Consider the following 18,552-nt stretch of genomic DNA (forward strand, 5'->3'; position numbering starts at 1 on the left):
TCTTATGCTGTTTGCAATAAGTCTTGCTGCTGTTCACTCATTGGGTCCATACTGCCTTTATGAGTTGTAACACTGGAAGGTCTGTAGTTTCACTCCTGAGGCCAGTGAGACAACAAACCCACCGGGAAGAATGAACAACTCCGTGCCTGCTGCAACACTCACTGTGAAGGTCTGCAGCTTCACTCCTGAAGCCAGCAAGACCATGCACCCACCAGAAGGAAGAAACTCTGAACACATCTTAACATCAGAAGGAACAAACTCTGAACACACCATCTTTAAGAACTGTAACACTCACCGTGAAGAGTCCACGGCTTCATTCTTGAAGTCAGTGAGACCAAGAACCCACCAATTTTGGACACAAGGTGACAGGCTGAGGGTGGTGGCTCGGTCCCAGGTTTTCCTGGGGCCTTCCCAGGGAACGTTCTGGCCCCTGCTGACTGAACCCTGGGAGGTAACCCTGGCATATAGCTCCCTGATGCCATGATTTGTCTTCCTTTTTGGGGTGTCATATATGAAGGGAGGTGACTGTTGTGATGGTGCTGGCAGGACTGCTGCCCCTGATGTGGGGTGGGCTGAGTTAGGACTGAAATGTGAGGCCAGGCGCCGTGGCTCATGCCTGTAATCCCAGCACTTTGGGAGGCCGAGGCAAGCGGATCACGAGGTCAGGAGATTGAGAGCACGCTGGCTAACACGGTGAAACCCCATCTCTATTAAAAACAGACAAAAAAATTAGCCAGGCATGGTCGCAGGCGCCTGTAGTCCCAGATACTCGGGAGGCTGAAGCAAGAGAATGGTGTGAACCCGGGAGGCGGAGCTTGCAGTGAGCCAAGATCACGCCACTGCACTCCTGCCTGGGCGACAGAGCGAGACTGCCTCAAGAGAAAAAAAAAAAAAAAAATGTGGGCCTCCAGGCTGAGTCCTGCCCTTTCCACCACACTCAGGGCTGACTGACACCTCTAGTCAGTCCATTCTGGCCCCTTCCCCAGATGCCAGGACAGTGTAGTCCTTGTCACCAATCTGGGCAGTCAAGAGTTGGGACAGTGGGGGACATGGGATTATGGGCAAGGGTAACTGACATCTGCTCAGCCTCAACATACCCCTGTCTCAAACGTGGCCAGGCGGTGGGGTAAGCAGGAATGAGGCAGGGGTGGAGTTGCCCTGAGGAGGATGATCCCAACGAGGGCATGGGCAGGGGACCCAAGTTGGAACTACCACATTGCTTTATTGTACATCAGGGCCCCTGGCTAGGGAGCCGGCTGGGGACTAGGTACCCCATTCTAGCGGGGCACAGCACAAAGCTCGTAGGGGGAAGGGATCACCAGAAAGCTGACAACGCGAGAGTGGCTGGGCTGGGGCTGTCCGGCGGGCACCGAGAAGCTGAAGCGCTGCAGCAGGCAGGTGAAGAAGAGGAAGAGCTCCATGCGGGCCAGGGGCTCCCCGAGGCATGTGCGGCGGCCTGTGGGGAGGGGAGGGGCGTCAGTGAGCCTGGCTCCTGGGCGATACCCCTGCAAGACTCCACGGAAGGGGACAGGGAGCCGGGCTCCCCACAGGCACCTGCTGAGAAAGGCAGGAAGGCCTCTGGCTTCACAAAGTGGCCCTGGGCATCCAGGAAGTGTTCGGGGTAGAAGCGGAAGGGCTTCTCCCAGACGGCCTCATCCTTCAGCACTGATGACAGGTTGGTGAAGAGCGTCGTCCCCTGGGCAGGAGATGCAGGGCGAGAGTGGGGACTGGGCTCTAGGATGCTGGGACCCCTGCCACCAAACACACGGGGGACACACACTACCTGGCACACAGCTGGACTCTGTCAACTAGTCCTGTGCCTGAGAAGCTCCTGAGCTCTCTCTCCGACACCATGGCGGGGCGCAGTCACACCTCCCGGGGGCACTGAAACTGCCCCCTCTCTCTACAGGCACGACTTTCTGGCAGGTCCTGGTCTGTCTTCCCCACTAGACTGGGGCTCTGGATGGACAGGCCAGCCCTGCCTATACTCTGCACCCCACACCCAAGCAGGGACAGTCGATGTGGTGGCATTGAGGACTGGGTGGCCAGGGTTCGTAGACTGGGCCCACCTGGCAGTGGCCATGCTGGGGCTATCACCAGGGGCTGGTGCTGAGCTGGAGTGAGGAGGGCACCAGGCCTACCTTAGGGATGCGGAAGCCCTGTACTTCGATGTCACGGGATGTCATATGGGTCACACCCAGGGGGACGATGTCCCCAAAGCGCTGCACCTCGTGAATCACGGCAGTGGTGTAGGGCATGCGAGCCTGGTCACCCATCTCTGGTCGCCGCACCTGCCCTATCACGTCGTCGATCTCCTGTTGGACACGGCCTGGACAGACATGCGTCCCCACAATGGGTCAGCACCCAGGGGACCAGCCCTGACGCTCTCCTTCCTCCTGTGTTGGAGGAGGTTAGGCTTACAGGAGCCTGGCCAAGCCTATGCTTGGAGCCCCGGGTGTCCCAGCTAAGCTCAGGGGCCGCCTCCTGTACCCTTCTTCCCTTGCCCCCTGCACTGGGTCCCAGCTGGGCTTACGCTGCACATCCGGGTGTAGGATCATGAGCAGGAGGCCCCAGGCCAGCGTGGTCGAGGTGGTCACCATCCCGGCAAGGAACAGGTCAGCCACCACCATGCGCAGGTTCTCATCATTGAAGCTGCTCTCAGGGTTCCCCTTGGCCTGAGCAGGGTCGAGAGAGTACTCAGGGGACAGAACGGGGAAGCCCCCAAATGACCTTCCATTCTTTATATGTCAGCCCAGGTGCGACTCACCAGGTGTTCCAACGGCCCCACCTTTTTTGCCCAGCCTCCCCTCATTCCTCCCGGGAGCCTCAACTCACCACCCGTACCCACCGTGTCAGCCGCTCTCACCTTCTCCATCTCTGCCAGGAAGGCCTCAGTTAGGTCTCGGGGTGGCTGGGCTGGGTTCCAGATCATCCTGTGCTCAGTCAGCAGCTCATCCAGCTGGGCCAGGAAAGCCTTTTGGGAGTGTAAGACCTTGCCAGCCACCCCGGGGATGTGCAGGAGGACGGGGATGGCATTTAGCACCTGCACCAGACACAGAATGGGGTCTGGATCCTTTCTGTGCTCTGCGTTCACCTGGACCAGTCTCAGGCCCCAGCCACCTCCAGGGAAAACCCAGGGTCTGCCTGTCCTCAAAACTGATCTCCCCAAGTCCCTCCCCAAGTGCCAGCCTCCACCCTCTCTCCTTGCCCTGGGCTGCCAGAGGAGAAACCTAAAATCAAAATCTCCAATGTGGACAGGAGACACAGGGTCCTTGGGCTCTGTTGGTGCCCCCTGACCCGGGCACACCTCTCCCACGACCATGTCTGAGATGTCCCCTCCTCCTCCAGGCCCTTCCTCTTGCAGTGAGCTCTTCTGGAATATCCTTTCCCAAACCCTTCTATGCAAATCCTGCTCTTCGGAGGCCCCAGTGCAGCCCCAGCACCTCTCAGGAGCTCGCCCTGCAGAGACCCCTCGGTCTCTCGCTCCGCACCTCGCGCAGGAAGCCCGTCTCCTCCTTCAATCCCTCCTGAGCTAGGTCCAGCAGCTTGAGGAAGCGAGGGTCGTCGTACTCGAAGCGGCGCCCACAGGTGAGGGAGGCGATCACGTTGCTCACGGCTTTGTTCAGGAGGCCGTTGGGGCGAAAGGGGCGTCCTGGGGGCGGGAGATGCGGGTCAGGGGTCGCCTTCCCGGTCCTCCACCTTCCCAGTTCCCGCTTTGTGCCCCTCTGCCCATCACCCACCGGAGTGGTCGGCGAAGGCGGCACAGAGGCAGGCGGCCTCCTCGGTCACCCACTGCTCCAGCGACTTCTTGCCCAGGCCCAAGTTGCGCAAGGTGGACACGGAGAAGCGCCTCTGCTCGCGCCATGCGGGCCCGTAGCGTGCCAGGATCACCCCTGGGGGCGGGACGGACACGTGGGCGTTGCCATGAAGGCCTTGGCCCCGCCCTCCGCCACCCACTCCAACCCTATGCTCCTCCTGGTCTCCCGCAGTCCCTAGCCCGGTCCAGCTGGGCACAGGGCCCACTCTTTGCTCACCCACCTTGCTCCCCTGCCTCAGGCGGGGCTTGGCCCCACCGCTGCTCTGCCCACCCTGACCGCCTTTCCACTCAGGGAAGATCCCGCCCGCCCCGCGCCCACACTAAGCCCACAGCATAGCCGCGGTCCCCGCCACCGCCACTTCCAGTGGTGAAAGGCGTCAGCCTCGCCCACCAGGCTTCTGGCGGATCTGGGCAGTAGCCCCGCCCCCTCCCAGCCCACAGACTCGCACCTCCCCAGTGCAGGTGGTTTCCTGGCCCACTGTCCTCAGCCCACTCGCTGGCCTTTATCTCTGTTTCACGCCCAGGACCCCACGCCCTGTCGGCGCAGCTCAGGCTACGGTAACTGTTCACCCGGGGCCCACGGAAACGCGGTCTCTGTCCCCACCGCCGCTTGCCTTGGGAACGCGGCCCGAAGCCCAGGACCTGGTAGATGGGTGCAGGCGGGCGGTCGGCGGTGTCCTCACCGCGGGTCACCAGCGCCTCGCGCACGGCCGCCAGCCCATTGAGCACGACCACCGGCGTCCAGGCCAGCTGCAGGCTGAACACGTCCCCGAAGCGGCGCCGCAACTGCAGAGGGAGGGTCAGGGCCTCTGTCAAGCCAGGGTCCCCCCAGACTACAGGCCCTAGTCCTATTTGAACGTTGGACGACCCCCGGGGCTACCAGGAGTGAGCAGGTGGGAGGGGGAGACCCGGTCTCCTGATCCTGGGGCGAGGGTGGGAGGTCACACCTTCTAGGATGGAGGAACTCAGTTTGGATGCGTCACCCAGGTATGACCTTGCAAGAGTCACCAAAACTGCTGATAGGCCCCAGTTAGCATCCCATTTTACAGATGGTGGTCCATGCCGGTGAGCAGTGAGGCCCGAGGACCCACAGTGCACAAGGTTTGAACCGGGTCACTGCACTCCCTTCATCCTTGATTTCCTGATTTAAACGGCACTCAGGACCCTGACTCGTCTTCCATTCCCAAGGCCTTTCCTTCTGGTGTCAGCAGAGGGGACTTTGTGCTCCATAACATATGTTGCCCAATGGGCTGGCATGCCCACTGCCAAGTCCAGCTCCACCTCCAGGCCCTTGCCCTACTCTTCCTTGGCCTTTGGAAAATCCAGTCCTTCATGCCATGTATAAATGCCCTCCCCCAGGAAGTCCCCCAAACCTGCTTCCCCTTCTCAGCCTGGCTTCTGGTCCAGCCTGTGGCTCCACCCACCACCCATGTTTGCTGGTGGTGGGGGATCCTCAGGACCTCTGCCGCCCTCCAGGACCTCCTCCCTCACCTGGTCAAAGCAGTATGGTGTGTTCTGGAAGTCCACATGCAGCAGGTTGCCCAGCCCGGGCAGTGGCAGGGGGCCCGGTGGGTAGCGTGCAGTCCAGCGTTGGCGCCGGTGCATCAGGTCCACCAGGAGCAGGAAGATGGCCACTGTCACGGCTAGGGGCACCAGTGCTTCTAGCCCCATAGCTGCCTCACTACCGACTGGGCTCCTTTGGACACACCTGGCACCCCCACCCCACCAGGCAGAGGACCAGGCAGGACACACTCAGCACACCGAGCACGTGACCGTTCCCTTATAAAGGGAGCTGATGATGGCCTTTGCCCTCTGCTGTGAGCCAACCTACTGTGTTGACTGTGCTGCCAGTGGGTGCAGTCAGGCCAGGGTGGATATGGGCTGCTCCAGAGGTCCTTGCCCCTGCTTCCCGCTGCAGGCCCTTACCCAGGGTAGGGCGGTAGAAAGGCCTGGTCGGAGAAGTCACACCCTCTCCCCAAGCCCGCACAGGCTTCTGGGATAACCAGAGTTTCAGTGGACCTGGCCATCCACCTCCCAGCTAGGCTCATACACCCTAATGTGGTCACAACCCCTCCTCCAGAACATGGCCTTGCCCTTTCCCTACCCCACCTACCCGTTCCAGAGTGGCCTTCACCACCTTTATCTGTCACTGGCACTTACCTGGGGCTTTAGGAAGCTCCTGATAATCAGAGGTGCCATGGGCCCGGTCCCTTCACTTCACATTGCACTCTTGACATGCACAGATGCTATGCACACACCTGATGGTGCACAGACCTCTTGTCCACTCCCAGACACTTGTTCACACTTGCAGGGACGCGATTACACACCCAGAAAATCACCTACATGCAGACAATACTCACATGCATACAGACTCACACTGACAGGGCACACGCATTCTCTCACAACCATTCACACACATACAGACCCGGCACCAAGTACCCCACTTCCCAGCCATGCCCGAGGTTTCCTGGATGGGACCTCTCCTGTCCAGAGGCTGCTCCCAGTGAGCCTCAAAGCTGTCACCTGGATCCCAGCCCAGCCCACATTCTGGGCTCTGGCCTGGCCATGGCTTCTTGTTTGCAACAGGGCTGTTCCCAGAGCTCCCAACTGGTAGCCTGAAGGCCCTTGCCCCAGCCTGTGACAACATCCTCCAGGGCTGCCTGAGGGCCGTCGTCCTCCACTGCTTTCTGGCCTTCACGTTTCTGATTAGAAATCTGGTGGGAACGTTATGGAGGATCCTTTGTTCAGGACATGTTGCCCCCCCCTTTTTTTTTTTTTTTTTTTTTAAGGACAGGGTCTCACTGTGTTGCCCAGGCTGGCGTGCAGTGGTAGGATCATGGCTCACTGCAATCTCAACATCAAGTGGACCTCCTGCCTCCCAAGTAGCTGGGACTACAGGCACTACCGAGCCCAAATAATTTTTTTTTTGAGACGGAGTTATGCTCTGTTGCCCAGGCTGGAGTGCAATGACGCGATCCCGGCTCACTGCAACCTCCACCTCCAGGGTTCAAGCGATTCTCCTGCCTCAGCCTCCCGAGTAGCTGGGATTATAGAAGCCCACCACCATGCCTGGCTGATTTTTTGTATAAGAAGTTTATAGAACACCAAGCAGATTTAACCCAAAGAAGAAGACGACCTCAAGGCATCTGGTAATTAAACTCCGAAAGGTCAAGGATAAAGAAACGATCCTAAAAGCAGCAAGAGAACAGAAACAAATAACATGCAATGGAGCTCCAATACATGACATGGGGCAGCCACCTTTCCAGTGGAAACCTTACAGGTCAGGGGAGACTGGCATGACATATTTAAAGTGCTGAAGAAAAAAAACTTTTACCCTAAAATAGCATATCTGGCAAAAATGTCCTTCCAACAGGAAGGAGAAATAAAGACCTTCCCAGACAAACAAAAGCTGCGAGATTTCATCAACACCAGACCTATCCCACAAGAAATGCTAAAGGGAGTTTTTCAATCTGAAAAAAAAGGATATTAATGAGCAAGAAGAAATCATCTAAAGGTACAAAACTCACTGGTAATAGTAAGCACACAGAAAAACAGAGTATTATAATACTGTAATTATGGTGTGTAAACTACTCTTATTTTAATTAGAAAGACTAAATGATGAATCAATCAAAAATAATAAGTACTTTTCAAGACATAGACAATACAGTAAGACATAAAGAGGCCAGACCCGGTGGTTCATGCAGGTAATCCCAGCATTTTGGGAGGCTGAGGTGGGTGGATCACCTGAGGGCAGGAGTTTGAGACAAGCCTGGCCAACATGGTGAAACCCCATCTCTACTAAAAATACAAAAAATTTAGCCGGGCATGGTGGTGGGCGCCTGCTACCCAGGAGGCTGAGGCAGGAGAATCGCTTGAACCTGGGAAGTGGAGGTTACAGTGAGCTGACATCGTGCCACTGCACTCTAGCCTGGGCAACAGAGCAAGACTTTATCTCAAAAACAAAAAAAGGCAGAGCAACAACAAAAAGTTAAAAAGCGCTAAGATGAAGTTAAAGTGTAGAGTTTTTCTTAGTTTTCTTTTTGCTTTATGTTTGTTTACGCAATCAGTGTTGTCATCAGTTTAAAATAATGAGTTATAAGATAATATTTGCAAGCCTCACGGCAACCTCAAATCAAAAAGCACACAGTAAGTGAGACTGTGCCTCAAAAAGAAAAGAAGAAAAAATACACAATGGATACACACACACAAAAAAGCAAGAAATTAAATCATACCACCAGAGAAAATCGCCTTCATTAAAAAGAAGAAACAAAAAAAAAAAAAAAAAAAAGAGAAGACCACAAAACAGTGAGAAAACAAATAACAAAATAGCAGGAGTCCCTACTTAGCAATAACAACATTGAATGTAAATGGACTAAATTCTCCAACACAAAGACACAGAGTGGCTGAATGGATGAAAAAGCAAGGCTCAACGCTCTTTTGCCTAGAAGAAACACACTTCACCTATAAAGATAAACATAGACTGAAAATAAACGGATGGAAAAAGATACTCCATGCCAATGGAAAACAAAAAAGAGCAAGAGTAGCAATACTTAGACAAAATAGATTTTATTAAACAAAAACTGTAAGAGGAGGCCGTGTGCGGTGGCTCACGCCTGTAATCCCAGCACTTTGGGAGGCTGAGACGGGCGGATCACGAGGTCAGGAGATTGAGACCATCCTGGCTAACATGGTGAAACCCCGTCTCTACTAAAAATACAAAAAATTAGCCAGGCATGGTGGCGGGCGCCTGTAGTCCCAGCTACTCGGGAGCCTGAGGCAGGAGAATGGCATCAACCTGGGAGGCGGAGCTTGCAGTGAGCCGAGATCGCACCACTGCACTCCAGCCTGGATGACAAAGCGAGACTCCGTCTCCAAAACAAAACAAACAAACAACAACAACAAAAAAACTGTAAGAGGAGACAAAGAAGGTCATCCAGCAACAGAATATAACAATTGTAAATACATATGCCCACAACACTGGAGCACGTAAAGCAAATATTATTAGAGCTAAAGAGAGACCTTAATGCAATAGCAGCTAGAGACTTCAACACCCCACATTCAGCATTGGACGGATGTCCCAGATGGAAACCCAACAAGAAACCATTAGACTTAATTTGCACTATAGAACAAATGGACCTACTAGATATTTATAGAACACTTCGTCTAAAGTCTGCAGAATACACATTCTTCTCAGCACATGGATCATTCTCAAGGATACACCATATGTTAGGTCACAAAGCAAGTCTTAAAACATTACAAATGTTAAAATAATATCAAGCATCTTCTCTGACCACAACAGAATAAAAGTGGAAATCAACAACAAGAGGAATTCTGGAAACTATACACACACGTGAAAATTAAACAATATGGTCCGGAATGACCAGTGGTTCAATGAAGAAATTAGGAAGGAAATGTGGCTGGGCACAGTAGCTCACACCTGTAATCCCAGCACTCTGGGGGGCTGAGGCAGCCAGATGACCTGAGATAAGGAGTTCGAAACCAGCCTGGCCAACATGGTGAAACCCTGTCTCTACAAAAAATACAAAAATTAGCAAAGCATGGTGGCATGTGCCTGTAGTCCCAGCTACTAGGGAGGCTGAGATGGGAGGATTACTTGAACCCAGGAAGTCAAGGCTGCAGTGAGCCCTGATGGCATCACTGCACTCCAGCCTCGGTGAAGAGCAAGACCCTGTCTCAAGAAAACAAACAAAACACACACACACACACACACACACACACACACACACACACACAGACAGACACTCAGACTAATACCATTTTGCTGTTAGAGCCAAGAGGGGCGGCTTGTGTAGTAAAAAGTGGGGAAGTCATTCCTTGCACAATGCAAGCCATTGGACCAAGAGTCCAAACTGACTCTTGACAGGCATCTGCTAAGGCCTTGGAATGTCCTGCCTGAAATAGTGTCTTTGTACATAGCTAGGGCCTTGGACCGTACAACAGTTTATGCCAACAATGTGATCGAGGGTGGGGCCCTCAGGCCTGTATCCATCTGACTTCGGGAGGGGCTGGAGACTGAGTAACTGAGGTCAGCCATACTGCGGGGGCTCAAGCCTAGGATGACCAACTCCCAACAAAAACCATGGACACCAAGGCTCAGGTGAGCTTCCGTGGCCGGCAGGGCTCTCTGCTGTGTCACTTACTGTTGGGGGAGAATTAAGCACTGCCTGTAGGAGTCCACCAGGAAAGAGAGCTGCAGCCTCGGCCTGGTCATTCTGGATTCTGGCCCCTGTGCCTTTCATCTTTGCTGACTTTAATCTGTACCCTTCTCTGTAATAAACCGTTAACAGGGAGAATAACAGCTTTTCTAGGGCTGTGAGACCTTCTAGAAATCACTGAACCTGAGGGTGGTCTGGGGGAGCACAACACAGTCTCCCACCCTAGCCAGGGAATGGGTTTTCTTGCCATATGTCTATTCATCTCCATCCCAGCCAAGACTTACGCATGGACTTTGTCACCAAGCCAGGCAGCCAGTGATGGGTCTCTGGGCGTGATGTGGGGGCAGGCTGTCGCCTGCTGAGAATCACTATGCCTGTATCTCAAGTAAAGTCAGGTGTCCAGGTAAGAATGAATGAGGTGAGGCTGGTTTCGGTGCCTCACGCCTGTAATCCCAGCACTTTGGGAGGCTGAGGCTGGTGGTCACGTGAGGTCAGGAGTTTGAAACCAGACTGGCCAACATGGCGAAACCCATCACTACTAAAAAGACAAAAATGAGCCGGGGGTGGTACCGGGTGCCTGTAATCCCAGCTACTCAGGAAGCTGAGGCACGAGAATCGCTTGAACTTGGGAGGCGGAGGTTGCAGTGAGCTGAGATTGCACCACTGCCTTCCAGCCTGGGTGACAGAGAAGGCTCTATCTCAAAAAAAAAAAAAAAAAAAAAAGAATGAATGAGGTGAGGGGTGAGGGGTGAGCGCTGACATCAGGCAGGTGACTGACGACCCAACACAGCCAGGACCTTGGTAGGGGCCCAGACTGGATACAGAAACCAAGTGGGAGCCACTAGACTAATTTATTGTATAACAGGGTCCCAGCTGAAGAGCAAGTTGGGAGCTTGATGTCCAACTCTAGCGGGGCACAGCACAAAGCTCGTAGGGGGATGGCGTCACCAGAAAGCCGACGACATGAGAGTGGCTGGGCTGGGGCTGTCCGGCGGGCACCGAGAAGCTGAAGCGCTGCAGCAGGCAGGTGAAGAAGAGGAAGAGCTCCATGCGGGCCAGGGGCTCCCCGAGGCATGTGCGGCGGCCTGTGGGGAGGAGAGGGGCGTCAGTGAGCCTGGCTCCTGGGCGATACCTCTGCAAGACTCCACGGAAGGGGACAGGGAGCCGGGCTCCCCACAGGCACCTGCTGAGAAAGGTAGGAAGGCCTCCGGCTTCACAAAGTGGCCCTGGACATCCAGGAAGTGTTCGGGGTGGAAGCGGAAGGGCTTCTCCCAGACGGCCTCGTCCTTCAGCACCGATGACAGGTTGGTGAAGAGCGTCGTCCCCTGGGCAGGAGATGCAGGGCGAGAGTGGGGACTGGGCTGTAGGATGCTGGGACCCCCAAGCACACGGGGGACACACACTGCCTGGCACACAGCTGGACTCTGTCAACTAGTCCTGCGCCCGAGAAGTTCCAGAGCACCCTCTCCGACCCCATGGCGGGGCGCAGTCACACCTCCCGGGGCCACCCAAGCTGCCCCCTCTCTCTACAGGCACAACTTTCTGGCAGGTCCTGGTCTGTCTTCCCCACTAGACTGGGGCTCTGGATGGACAGGCCAGCCCTGCCTATACTCTGCACTCCACACCCAGGCTGGGACAGTTGATATGGTGGCATTGAGGACTGGGTGGCCAGGGTTCGTAGACTGGGCCCACCTGGCAGTGACCATGCTGGGGCTATCACCAGGGGCTGGTGTTGAGCTGGGGTGAGGAGGGCGCCAGGCCTACCTTAGGGATGCGGAAGCCCTGTACTTCGATGTCACGGGATGTCATGTGAGGCATATTCAGGGGAACAATGTCCCCAAAGCGCTGCACCTCGTGAATCACGGCAGTGGTGTAGGGCATGCGAGCCTGGTCACCCATCTCTGGTCACCACACCTGCCCTATCACGTCGTCGATCTCCTGTTGGACATGGCCTGGACAGACATGCGTCCCCACAATGGGTCAGCACCCAGGGGACCAGCCCTGACGCTCTCCTTCCTCCTGTGTTGGAGGAGGTTAGGCTTACAGGAGCCTGGCCAAGCCTATGCTTGGAGCCCCGGGTGTCCCAGCTAAGCTCAGGGGCCGCCTCCTGTACCCTTCCTCCCTTGCCCCCTGCACTGAGCCCCAGCTGGGCTCACGCTGCACATCTGGGTGTAGGATCATGAGCAGGAGGCCCCAGGCCAGCGTGATCGAGGTGGTCACCATCCCAGCAAAGAACAGGTCAGCCACCACTATGCGCAGGTTCTCATCATTGAAGCTGCTCTCAGGGTTCCCCTTGGCCTGAGCAGGGCGGAGAGAGTACTCAGGGGACAGAGCGGGAAAGCCCCCAAATGACCTCCCATTCTCCACCTGTCAGCCCAGGTGCCACTCACCAAGCGATCCAATGAACCCACCTTTTGCCTGGCCACTCCTCATTCCTCCCAGACGCTCAACCCACCACCCCTGGTCCCCACCGTGTCAGCCGCTCTCACCTTCTCCATCTCTGCTAGGAAGGCCTCAGGGTGGCTGGGCTGGGTCCCAGGTCATTCTGTGCTGGGTCAGCAGCTCATCCAGCTGGGTCAGGAAAGCCTTTTGGGAACGTAGGACCTTGCCAGCCAGCGCTGGGATGTGCAGGAGGACGGGGACAGCATTCAGCACCTACACCAGACACAGAATGGGGTCTCAATCCCTCCTGTGCTCTGCGTTCACCTGGACCAGTCTCAGGCCCCAGCTGCCTCCAGGGAAGACCCAGGGCCTGCCTGTCCCCACCACTGACCTCCCCAAGTGCCAGCCTCCACCCTCTCTCCTTGCCCTGGGCTGCCAGAGGAGAAACCTAAAAATCAAAATCTCCAATGTGGACAGGAGACACAGGGTCCTTGGCCTTTCTTGGTGTCCCCTGACCCGGGCACACCTCTCCCACGACTGTATCTGAGATGTCCCTTCCTCCTCCAGGGCCGCCTTCTTGCAGTGAGCTCTTCTGGAATGTCCTTTCCCAAACCACTCTATGCAAACCCTGCTCCTTGGAGGTCCGGCTGCAGTCTAGGCACCTCTCAGGAGCTCGCCCTGCAGAGACCCTGCGGTCCCTCGCTCGGCACCTCGCTCAGGAAGCCCGGCTCCTCCTTCAATCCCTCCTGAGCTAGGTCCAGCAGCCTGAGGAAGCGAGGGTCGTCGTATTCGAAACGGCGCCCGCAGGTGAGGGAGGCGATCACGTTGCTCACTGCTTTGTTCAGGAGGCCGTTGGGGCGAAAGGGGCGAAAGGGGCGTCCTGGGGGCGGGAGATGCGGGTCAGGGGTCGCCTTCCCGGTCCTCCACCTTCCTAGTTCCCGCTTTGTGCCCCTCTGCCCATCACCCACTGGAGTGGTCGGCGAAGGCGGCACAGAGAGGCAGGCGGCCTCCTCGGTCACCCACTGCTCCAGCGACTTCTTGCCCAGGCCCAAGTTGCGCAAGGTGGACACGCAGAAGCGCCTCTGCTCGCGCCACGCGGGCACGTAGCGTGCCAGAAACACCCCTGGGGTCGGGACAGACACATGGGAGTGGTCATGGAGGCCTTAGCCCCACCCTCCGCCGCCCACTCCAACCCTGTGCTTTTCCTGGTCTCCCGCAGTCCCTTGCCCTGTCCAGCTGGGCACAGGGCCTGCTCTTTGCTCACCCACCTTGCTTGGGTCTTGGGCCCACCTTGGCTCTTCCGACCCTGACCGCCTTTCCACTCAGGGAAGATCCCGCCCGTCCTGCCCCGCCCCGCCCATACTGAGCCCGCAGCAGAGGCCATCCCGGCTCCTAGACACCCGCTTCCAGCTGGGAAAGGCGCCGGCTCCGCCCACCCGGTTTCTGGCGGGTCTCGGCAGTTGCCCCGCCCACTCACAAGCCCCTCTTCCCCCCGCCCACACACTCGCACCTCCCCAGTGGAAGGGGTTTCCTGGCTCGCTGTCCCCAACCCACTCGCTGGCCTTTCTGTGTGTCCCAAGTCCACGACCCCGCGCCCTCTCAGCCCAGCTTGGGCTACGGTCACCGCCCACCCGGGATCCACGGAAACGAGGTCTCTGTCCCCCCACCGCCGCTTGCCTTGGGAGCGCGGTCCGATGCCCAGGACCTGGTAGATGGGCGCAGGCGGGCGGTCGGCGGTGTCCTCGCCGCAGGTCACCAGCGCCTCGCGCACGGCCGCCAGCCCATTGAGCACGACCACCGGCGTCCAGCCCAGCTGCAGGCTGAACACGTCCCCGAAGCGGTGCCGTAGCTGTAGAGGGAGGGTCAGGGCCTCCATCAAGCCAGGGTCCCCCAGGCTGCAGGTCCTAGTTCCAAGTGAGCCTTGGGCGACCCCCGGGGCTACCAAGAGTGAGCAGGTGGAAGGAGGAGACCTGGCCTCCTGATCCTGGGGAGAGGGTGGGGGTCACACCTTCTAGGATGGAGGAACTCAGTTTGGATGCGTCAACCAGGTATGACCTTGCAAAAGTCACCAAACTTGCCGATAGGCCCCAGTTAGCATCCCATTTTACAGATGATAGTCCATGCCGGTGAGCGGTGAGGCCCGAGGACCCACAGTGCAAAAGGTTTGAACCAGGTCACTATATCCCTTCATCCTCGATTTCTAACTTACTCATTTATTTAGACCATGTCTGGCTCTGTCACCCAGGCTGGAGTGCAATGGCGCGATCTTGGCTCACTGCAACCTCCGCCTCCCGGGTTCAAGCAATTCTCCTGCCTCAGCCTCCCAAGTATGTGGGATTACAGGTGCCCACCACCGCGCCCCACTAATATTTGTATTTTTAGTAGAGACAGGGTTTCACCATGTTGGCCAGGCTGGTCTCGAACTCCTGACCTTGTGATCCCCCCACCTTGGTCTCCCAAGATGCTGGGACTACAGGTGTGAGCCACCGTGCCTAGCCGTTGATTTTTTTTTTTTTTTTGAGACGGAGTCTCGCTTTGTCGCCCAGACTGGAGTGTAGTGGCGTGTTCTCAGCTCACTTCAAGCTCTGCCTCCTGGGTTCCTGCCATTCTCCTGCCTCAGCCTCCCAAGTAGCTGGGACTACAGGTGCCCACCACCACGCCTGGCTAATTGTTTTGTATTTTTAGTAGAGACGGGGTTTCACCGTGTTAGCCAGGATGGTCTCGATCTCCTGACCTCACCATCCGCCCGCCTTGGCCTCCCAAATTGCTGGGATTACAGGCGTGAGCCACTGCGCCCGGACTGTTTTCTTACTTATTCATTTATTTAGACATTGTCTGGCCGTGTCACCCAGGTTGCAGGGCAATGGCACAATGTCCACTCACTACAACCTCTGCCTCCTAGGTTCAAGCAATTCTCCTGCCTCAGCCTCCCGAGTAGCTGGGATTACAGGCATGCACCACTGTGCCCAGCTCATTTTTTGTATGTTTAGTAGAGATGGGGTTTCGCCATGTTGGCCAGACTTGTCTGGAACTCCTAACCTCAGGTGATCCGCCCACCTTGGCTTCCTTAAGTGCTGGGATTATAGGCGTGAGCCACCGCGCGCAGCCTGATTTCCTGATTTAAACGGCACACAGGACCCTGACTCGTCTTCCATTCCCAAGGCCTTTCCTTCCGGTGTCAGCAGAGGGGACTTCGTGCTCCATAACATATGCTGCCCAATGGGCTTGCATGCCCACTGCCAAGTCCGGCTCCACCTCCAGGCCCTTGCCCTACTTTTCCTTGGCCTTTGGAAAATCCCATGTCTCATGCCATGCATAAATGCCTTCCCCCAGTAAGTCCCTCAAATCTGCTTCCCCTTCTCAGCCTGGCTTCTGGTCCAGACTGTGGCTCCACCCACCACCCATGTTTGCTGGTGGTGGGGGATCCTCAGGACCTCTGCCGCCCTCCAGGACCTCCTTCCTCACCTGGTTAAAGCAGTATGATATGTTCTGGAAGTCCACATGCAGCAGGTTGCCCAGCCCGGGCAGTGGCAGGGGGCCCGGTGGGTAGCGTGCAGTCCAGCGTTGGCGCCGGTGCATCAGGTCCACCAGGAGCAGGAAGATGGCCACTGTCAGTGCCAGGGGCACCAGTGCATCCAGCCCCATGGCTGCCTCACTGCCCACTGGGCTCCTCTGGACACACCTGGCACCCCCACCCCACCAGGCACAGAGGACCAGGCAGGACACAGCACACCAAGTACATGACCATTCCCTTATAAAGGGAGCTGATGATGGCCTTTGCCTTCTGCTGTGAGCCAACCTGCTGTGTTGACTGTGCTGCCAGTGGGTGCAGGGTCAGGCCAGGGCAGGTATGGGCTGCTCCAGAGGTCCTTGCCCCTGCTCGCTCTAGTTGCCTACCCAGGTTAGGGTGGTGGGTGAGAGGTGGCCTGGCACGAGAGCTCCACCCAAGTTGGAGGTATGGATTGTACTGGGTGCTGAGCTGTGTACTGGGAGCATGGTGGGAAGGCTGTGAGTCAATGCCCCAATGTAATGACGACGAGGAGGAGCAGGAAGGTAACATAGCTGACACGACAAGCCAGCAGTGCCATGAGGGTCATGGGGACGTTGCCCCAGGCTGGAACAGGACTTTCTGTGAAGGATTCATGGAGAACTTTGTCTAGCTGACTGAGGGGCTGCCTAGCACTGCAGGACACGGCACTGGCAGTGGGACCAACCCACCCCTGGAATTTCCTGTGCAGGTGGCCTGAGGGGCAGCAGGAGGCCAGCAGATGGAGCCTGGGTCTTTTCAGGTCTGGATGAAGACTGGATCTGGGGAACAAAAGGCAGGGAGAACAGTTTATTTAAAATTAAAAAAAATAATAACAACTTATTTTTAGAGACAAGGTCTTGCTCTGTTGCCCAGGGTGGAGTGCAGAGGTGTGATCATAGCTCACTCAAACTCCTGTGCTCAATCAAGAGATCCTATTTGAGCCTCCCGAGTAGCTGGAACTACAGGTGCACACCATTACGCTCGGCTAATTTTTTTGTTGAGATGGGTTCTCACTATGTTGCCCACGCTGGTCTTGAACTCCTGGCTTCAAGTGATCCTCCTGCCTTGGCCTCCCAAAGTGTTCGAAGTAGAGGCGTGAGCCATCTGGCCCAACAGAAGTTTTGAAGCCAGTCAACTGGCAAAGAGACCAAGACCCATGCCCAACTGGGGACTTCTCAGATCTGGCTTGTGTTCTCTCAAACTGGCCTCAGCTGAATGATTAATGTTCCTGTCCTACGTGGCAGCACCCTTCTACCTGGGACTGTGAGAGAATCAAGGTGCAGGGATAGCAGGATGGTCCGGGTGCTTGTTACATGGTGGCCCTTTATACATTACCTGTATGCACTCTTGGCCTTTTGAGGTGTCAGGCCCTCCCCAAGCAGTCATCATGAATCATGATGGGGGTGTGAAGGGCAGGAACAGGCACGCCTGCAACGTGGGCAGTGTCCTCCCGAGTGCCCTCCTTACCAGCCAGAGGCCTGTAATTCAAGATATGGCAGCATGAGGAAAACCTTCAATAACGATGCCTGTGGCCTTTTCCAATCATTGTGCACCTGTGGCTTCCATTGATCGGGCACTTATGTGCCAGAAACTGCTGGTCAGACTGTGTGTGTTCCAGCTCATTAATCCTCCCACAGCCCCCTAAGGAGGTGGTTTTATGGTCCCCAAGGCATAGAGACTGAGGCTCAGAGATCACATAACAAGGTTCAAGTCACAGAGCCGTGTTAAGAGTCCACGTCCAATGTGTATGCTGAGCTACTATTCTATACTGTTTGGACATTACATTCTATTCATGGTCAGTATAGACATTTCTGAGATTTATTATTTTTAGGAAACAGATCCAACCTGCCTTCCCTGAACACTGGTACTGCTTGTGTCACGGTGAAAAGTGCACTGTGCCCTGGCAGACCCTATGGACGTTGCCAAGTGAGATGGTGTGAAAATATGTCAGCAAGCGGTAGACTAGGAAACTCCGGGCTCTCGTTCTCCTAGAGAGCTCAATGTTAAAGCTATAGGAGACCAAAACATCATGAGAATTCTACAAACTAGTTAGGATGCTGCAATGCCAGCTGGTGCAGAGCCAGGAAGGGACTGCACTGGGAAGGGTAGTAAAGTTGGAGCATGTTGCTTGTTCTTGCCCTTCCCCCTGACAGGCACAGCAATGCTACTGGGAGGGACCCTCCAATTCCCAGCTCCTCCAATGGGACAGGTTTCTGCTGGGTCCGACTCAGAGTGCTGAGTGGTGGGGTCTGCCTGCCCTCAGAGCACCTCTGCGTTTCCACAGCTGCAAGGGGATGGGGTTATGGGCAGTGGAATAGTTGTCTCTGGGTATCCTGGAGGGGATTGGTGCCAGGACCCCCAGTAAATACCGAAATCCAAGGATGCTTAGGTTCCTTATGTAAAATGGCATAGTATACCCATGCATATGCTCCTGTATACTTTAAATCATCTCTAGATTATTTATAATACCTAATACAGTATAAATGCTATATAAATAGTTGCTATACTGTACTGCTCTTATTTGTATTTTTAGTTATACTTTTTCAAGTATCTTCGATGTGTGGTTGAATTTGTGGAAGTGGATGTGGAGCCTACGGGTATCGAGGGCTGCTTGTACCCTAGAAACAGAAATGGAAAGCTCCAGGGGC

General features: G+C 55.8%; 1 protein-coding gene and 1 pseudogene across 1 annotated transcript; both read right to left on the reverse strand.

Moving 5' to 3' along the window:
- Window positions 1-1,202: 1,202 nt before the first annotated feature.
- On the reverse strand, window positions 1,203-10,046 carry LOC129023327 (cytochrome P450 2D6-like). The gene is made up of 10 exons (XM_054469963.2): window positions 9,979-10,046; window positions 5,309-6,531; window positions 4,432-4,603; window positions 3,741-3,893; window positions 3,492-3,652; window positions 2,867-3,043; window positions 2,534-2,675; window positions 2,142-2,329; window positions 1,555-1,696; window positions 1,203-1,456 (listed from the first exon to the last, which is right to left on the reverse strand). Exons 2-10 carry the CDS (start codon window positions 5,486-5,488, stop codon window positions 1,278-1,280), a joined length of 1,494 nt encoding a protein of 497 aa, XP_054325938.2. The 5' UTR covers window positions 5,489-6,531; window positions 9,979-10,046; the 3' UTR covers window positions 1,203-1,277.
- Window positions 10,047-10,899: 853 nt separating this feature from the next.
- LOC129023328 (cytochrome P450 2D6-like) lies at window positions 10,900-16,270 on the reverse strand (annotated as a pseudogene).
- Window positions 16,271-18,552: the final 2,282 nt, after the last annotated feature.

The sequence above is a fragment of the Pongo pygmaeus genome, chromosome 23 (genome assembly GCF_028885625.2).
Source record: "Pongo pygmaeus isolate AG05252 chromosome 23, NHGRI_mPonPyg2-v2.0_pri, whole genome shotgun sequence".
Lineage (NCBI taxonomy): Eukaryota > Metazoa > Chordata > Mammalia > Primates > Hominidae > Pongo > Pongo pygmaeus.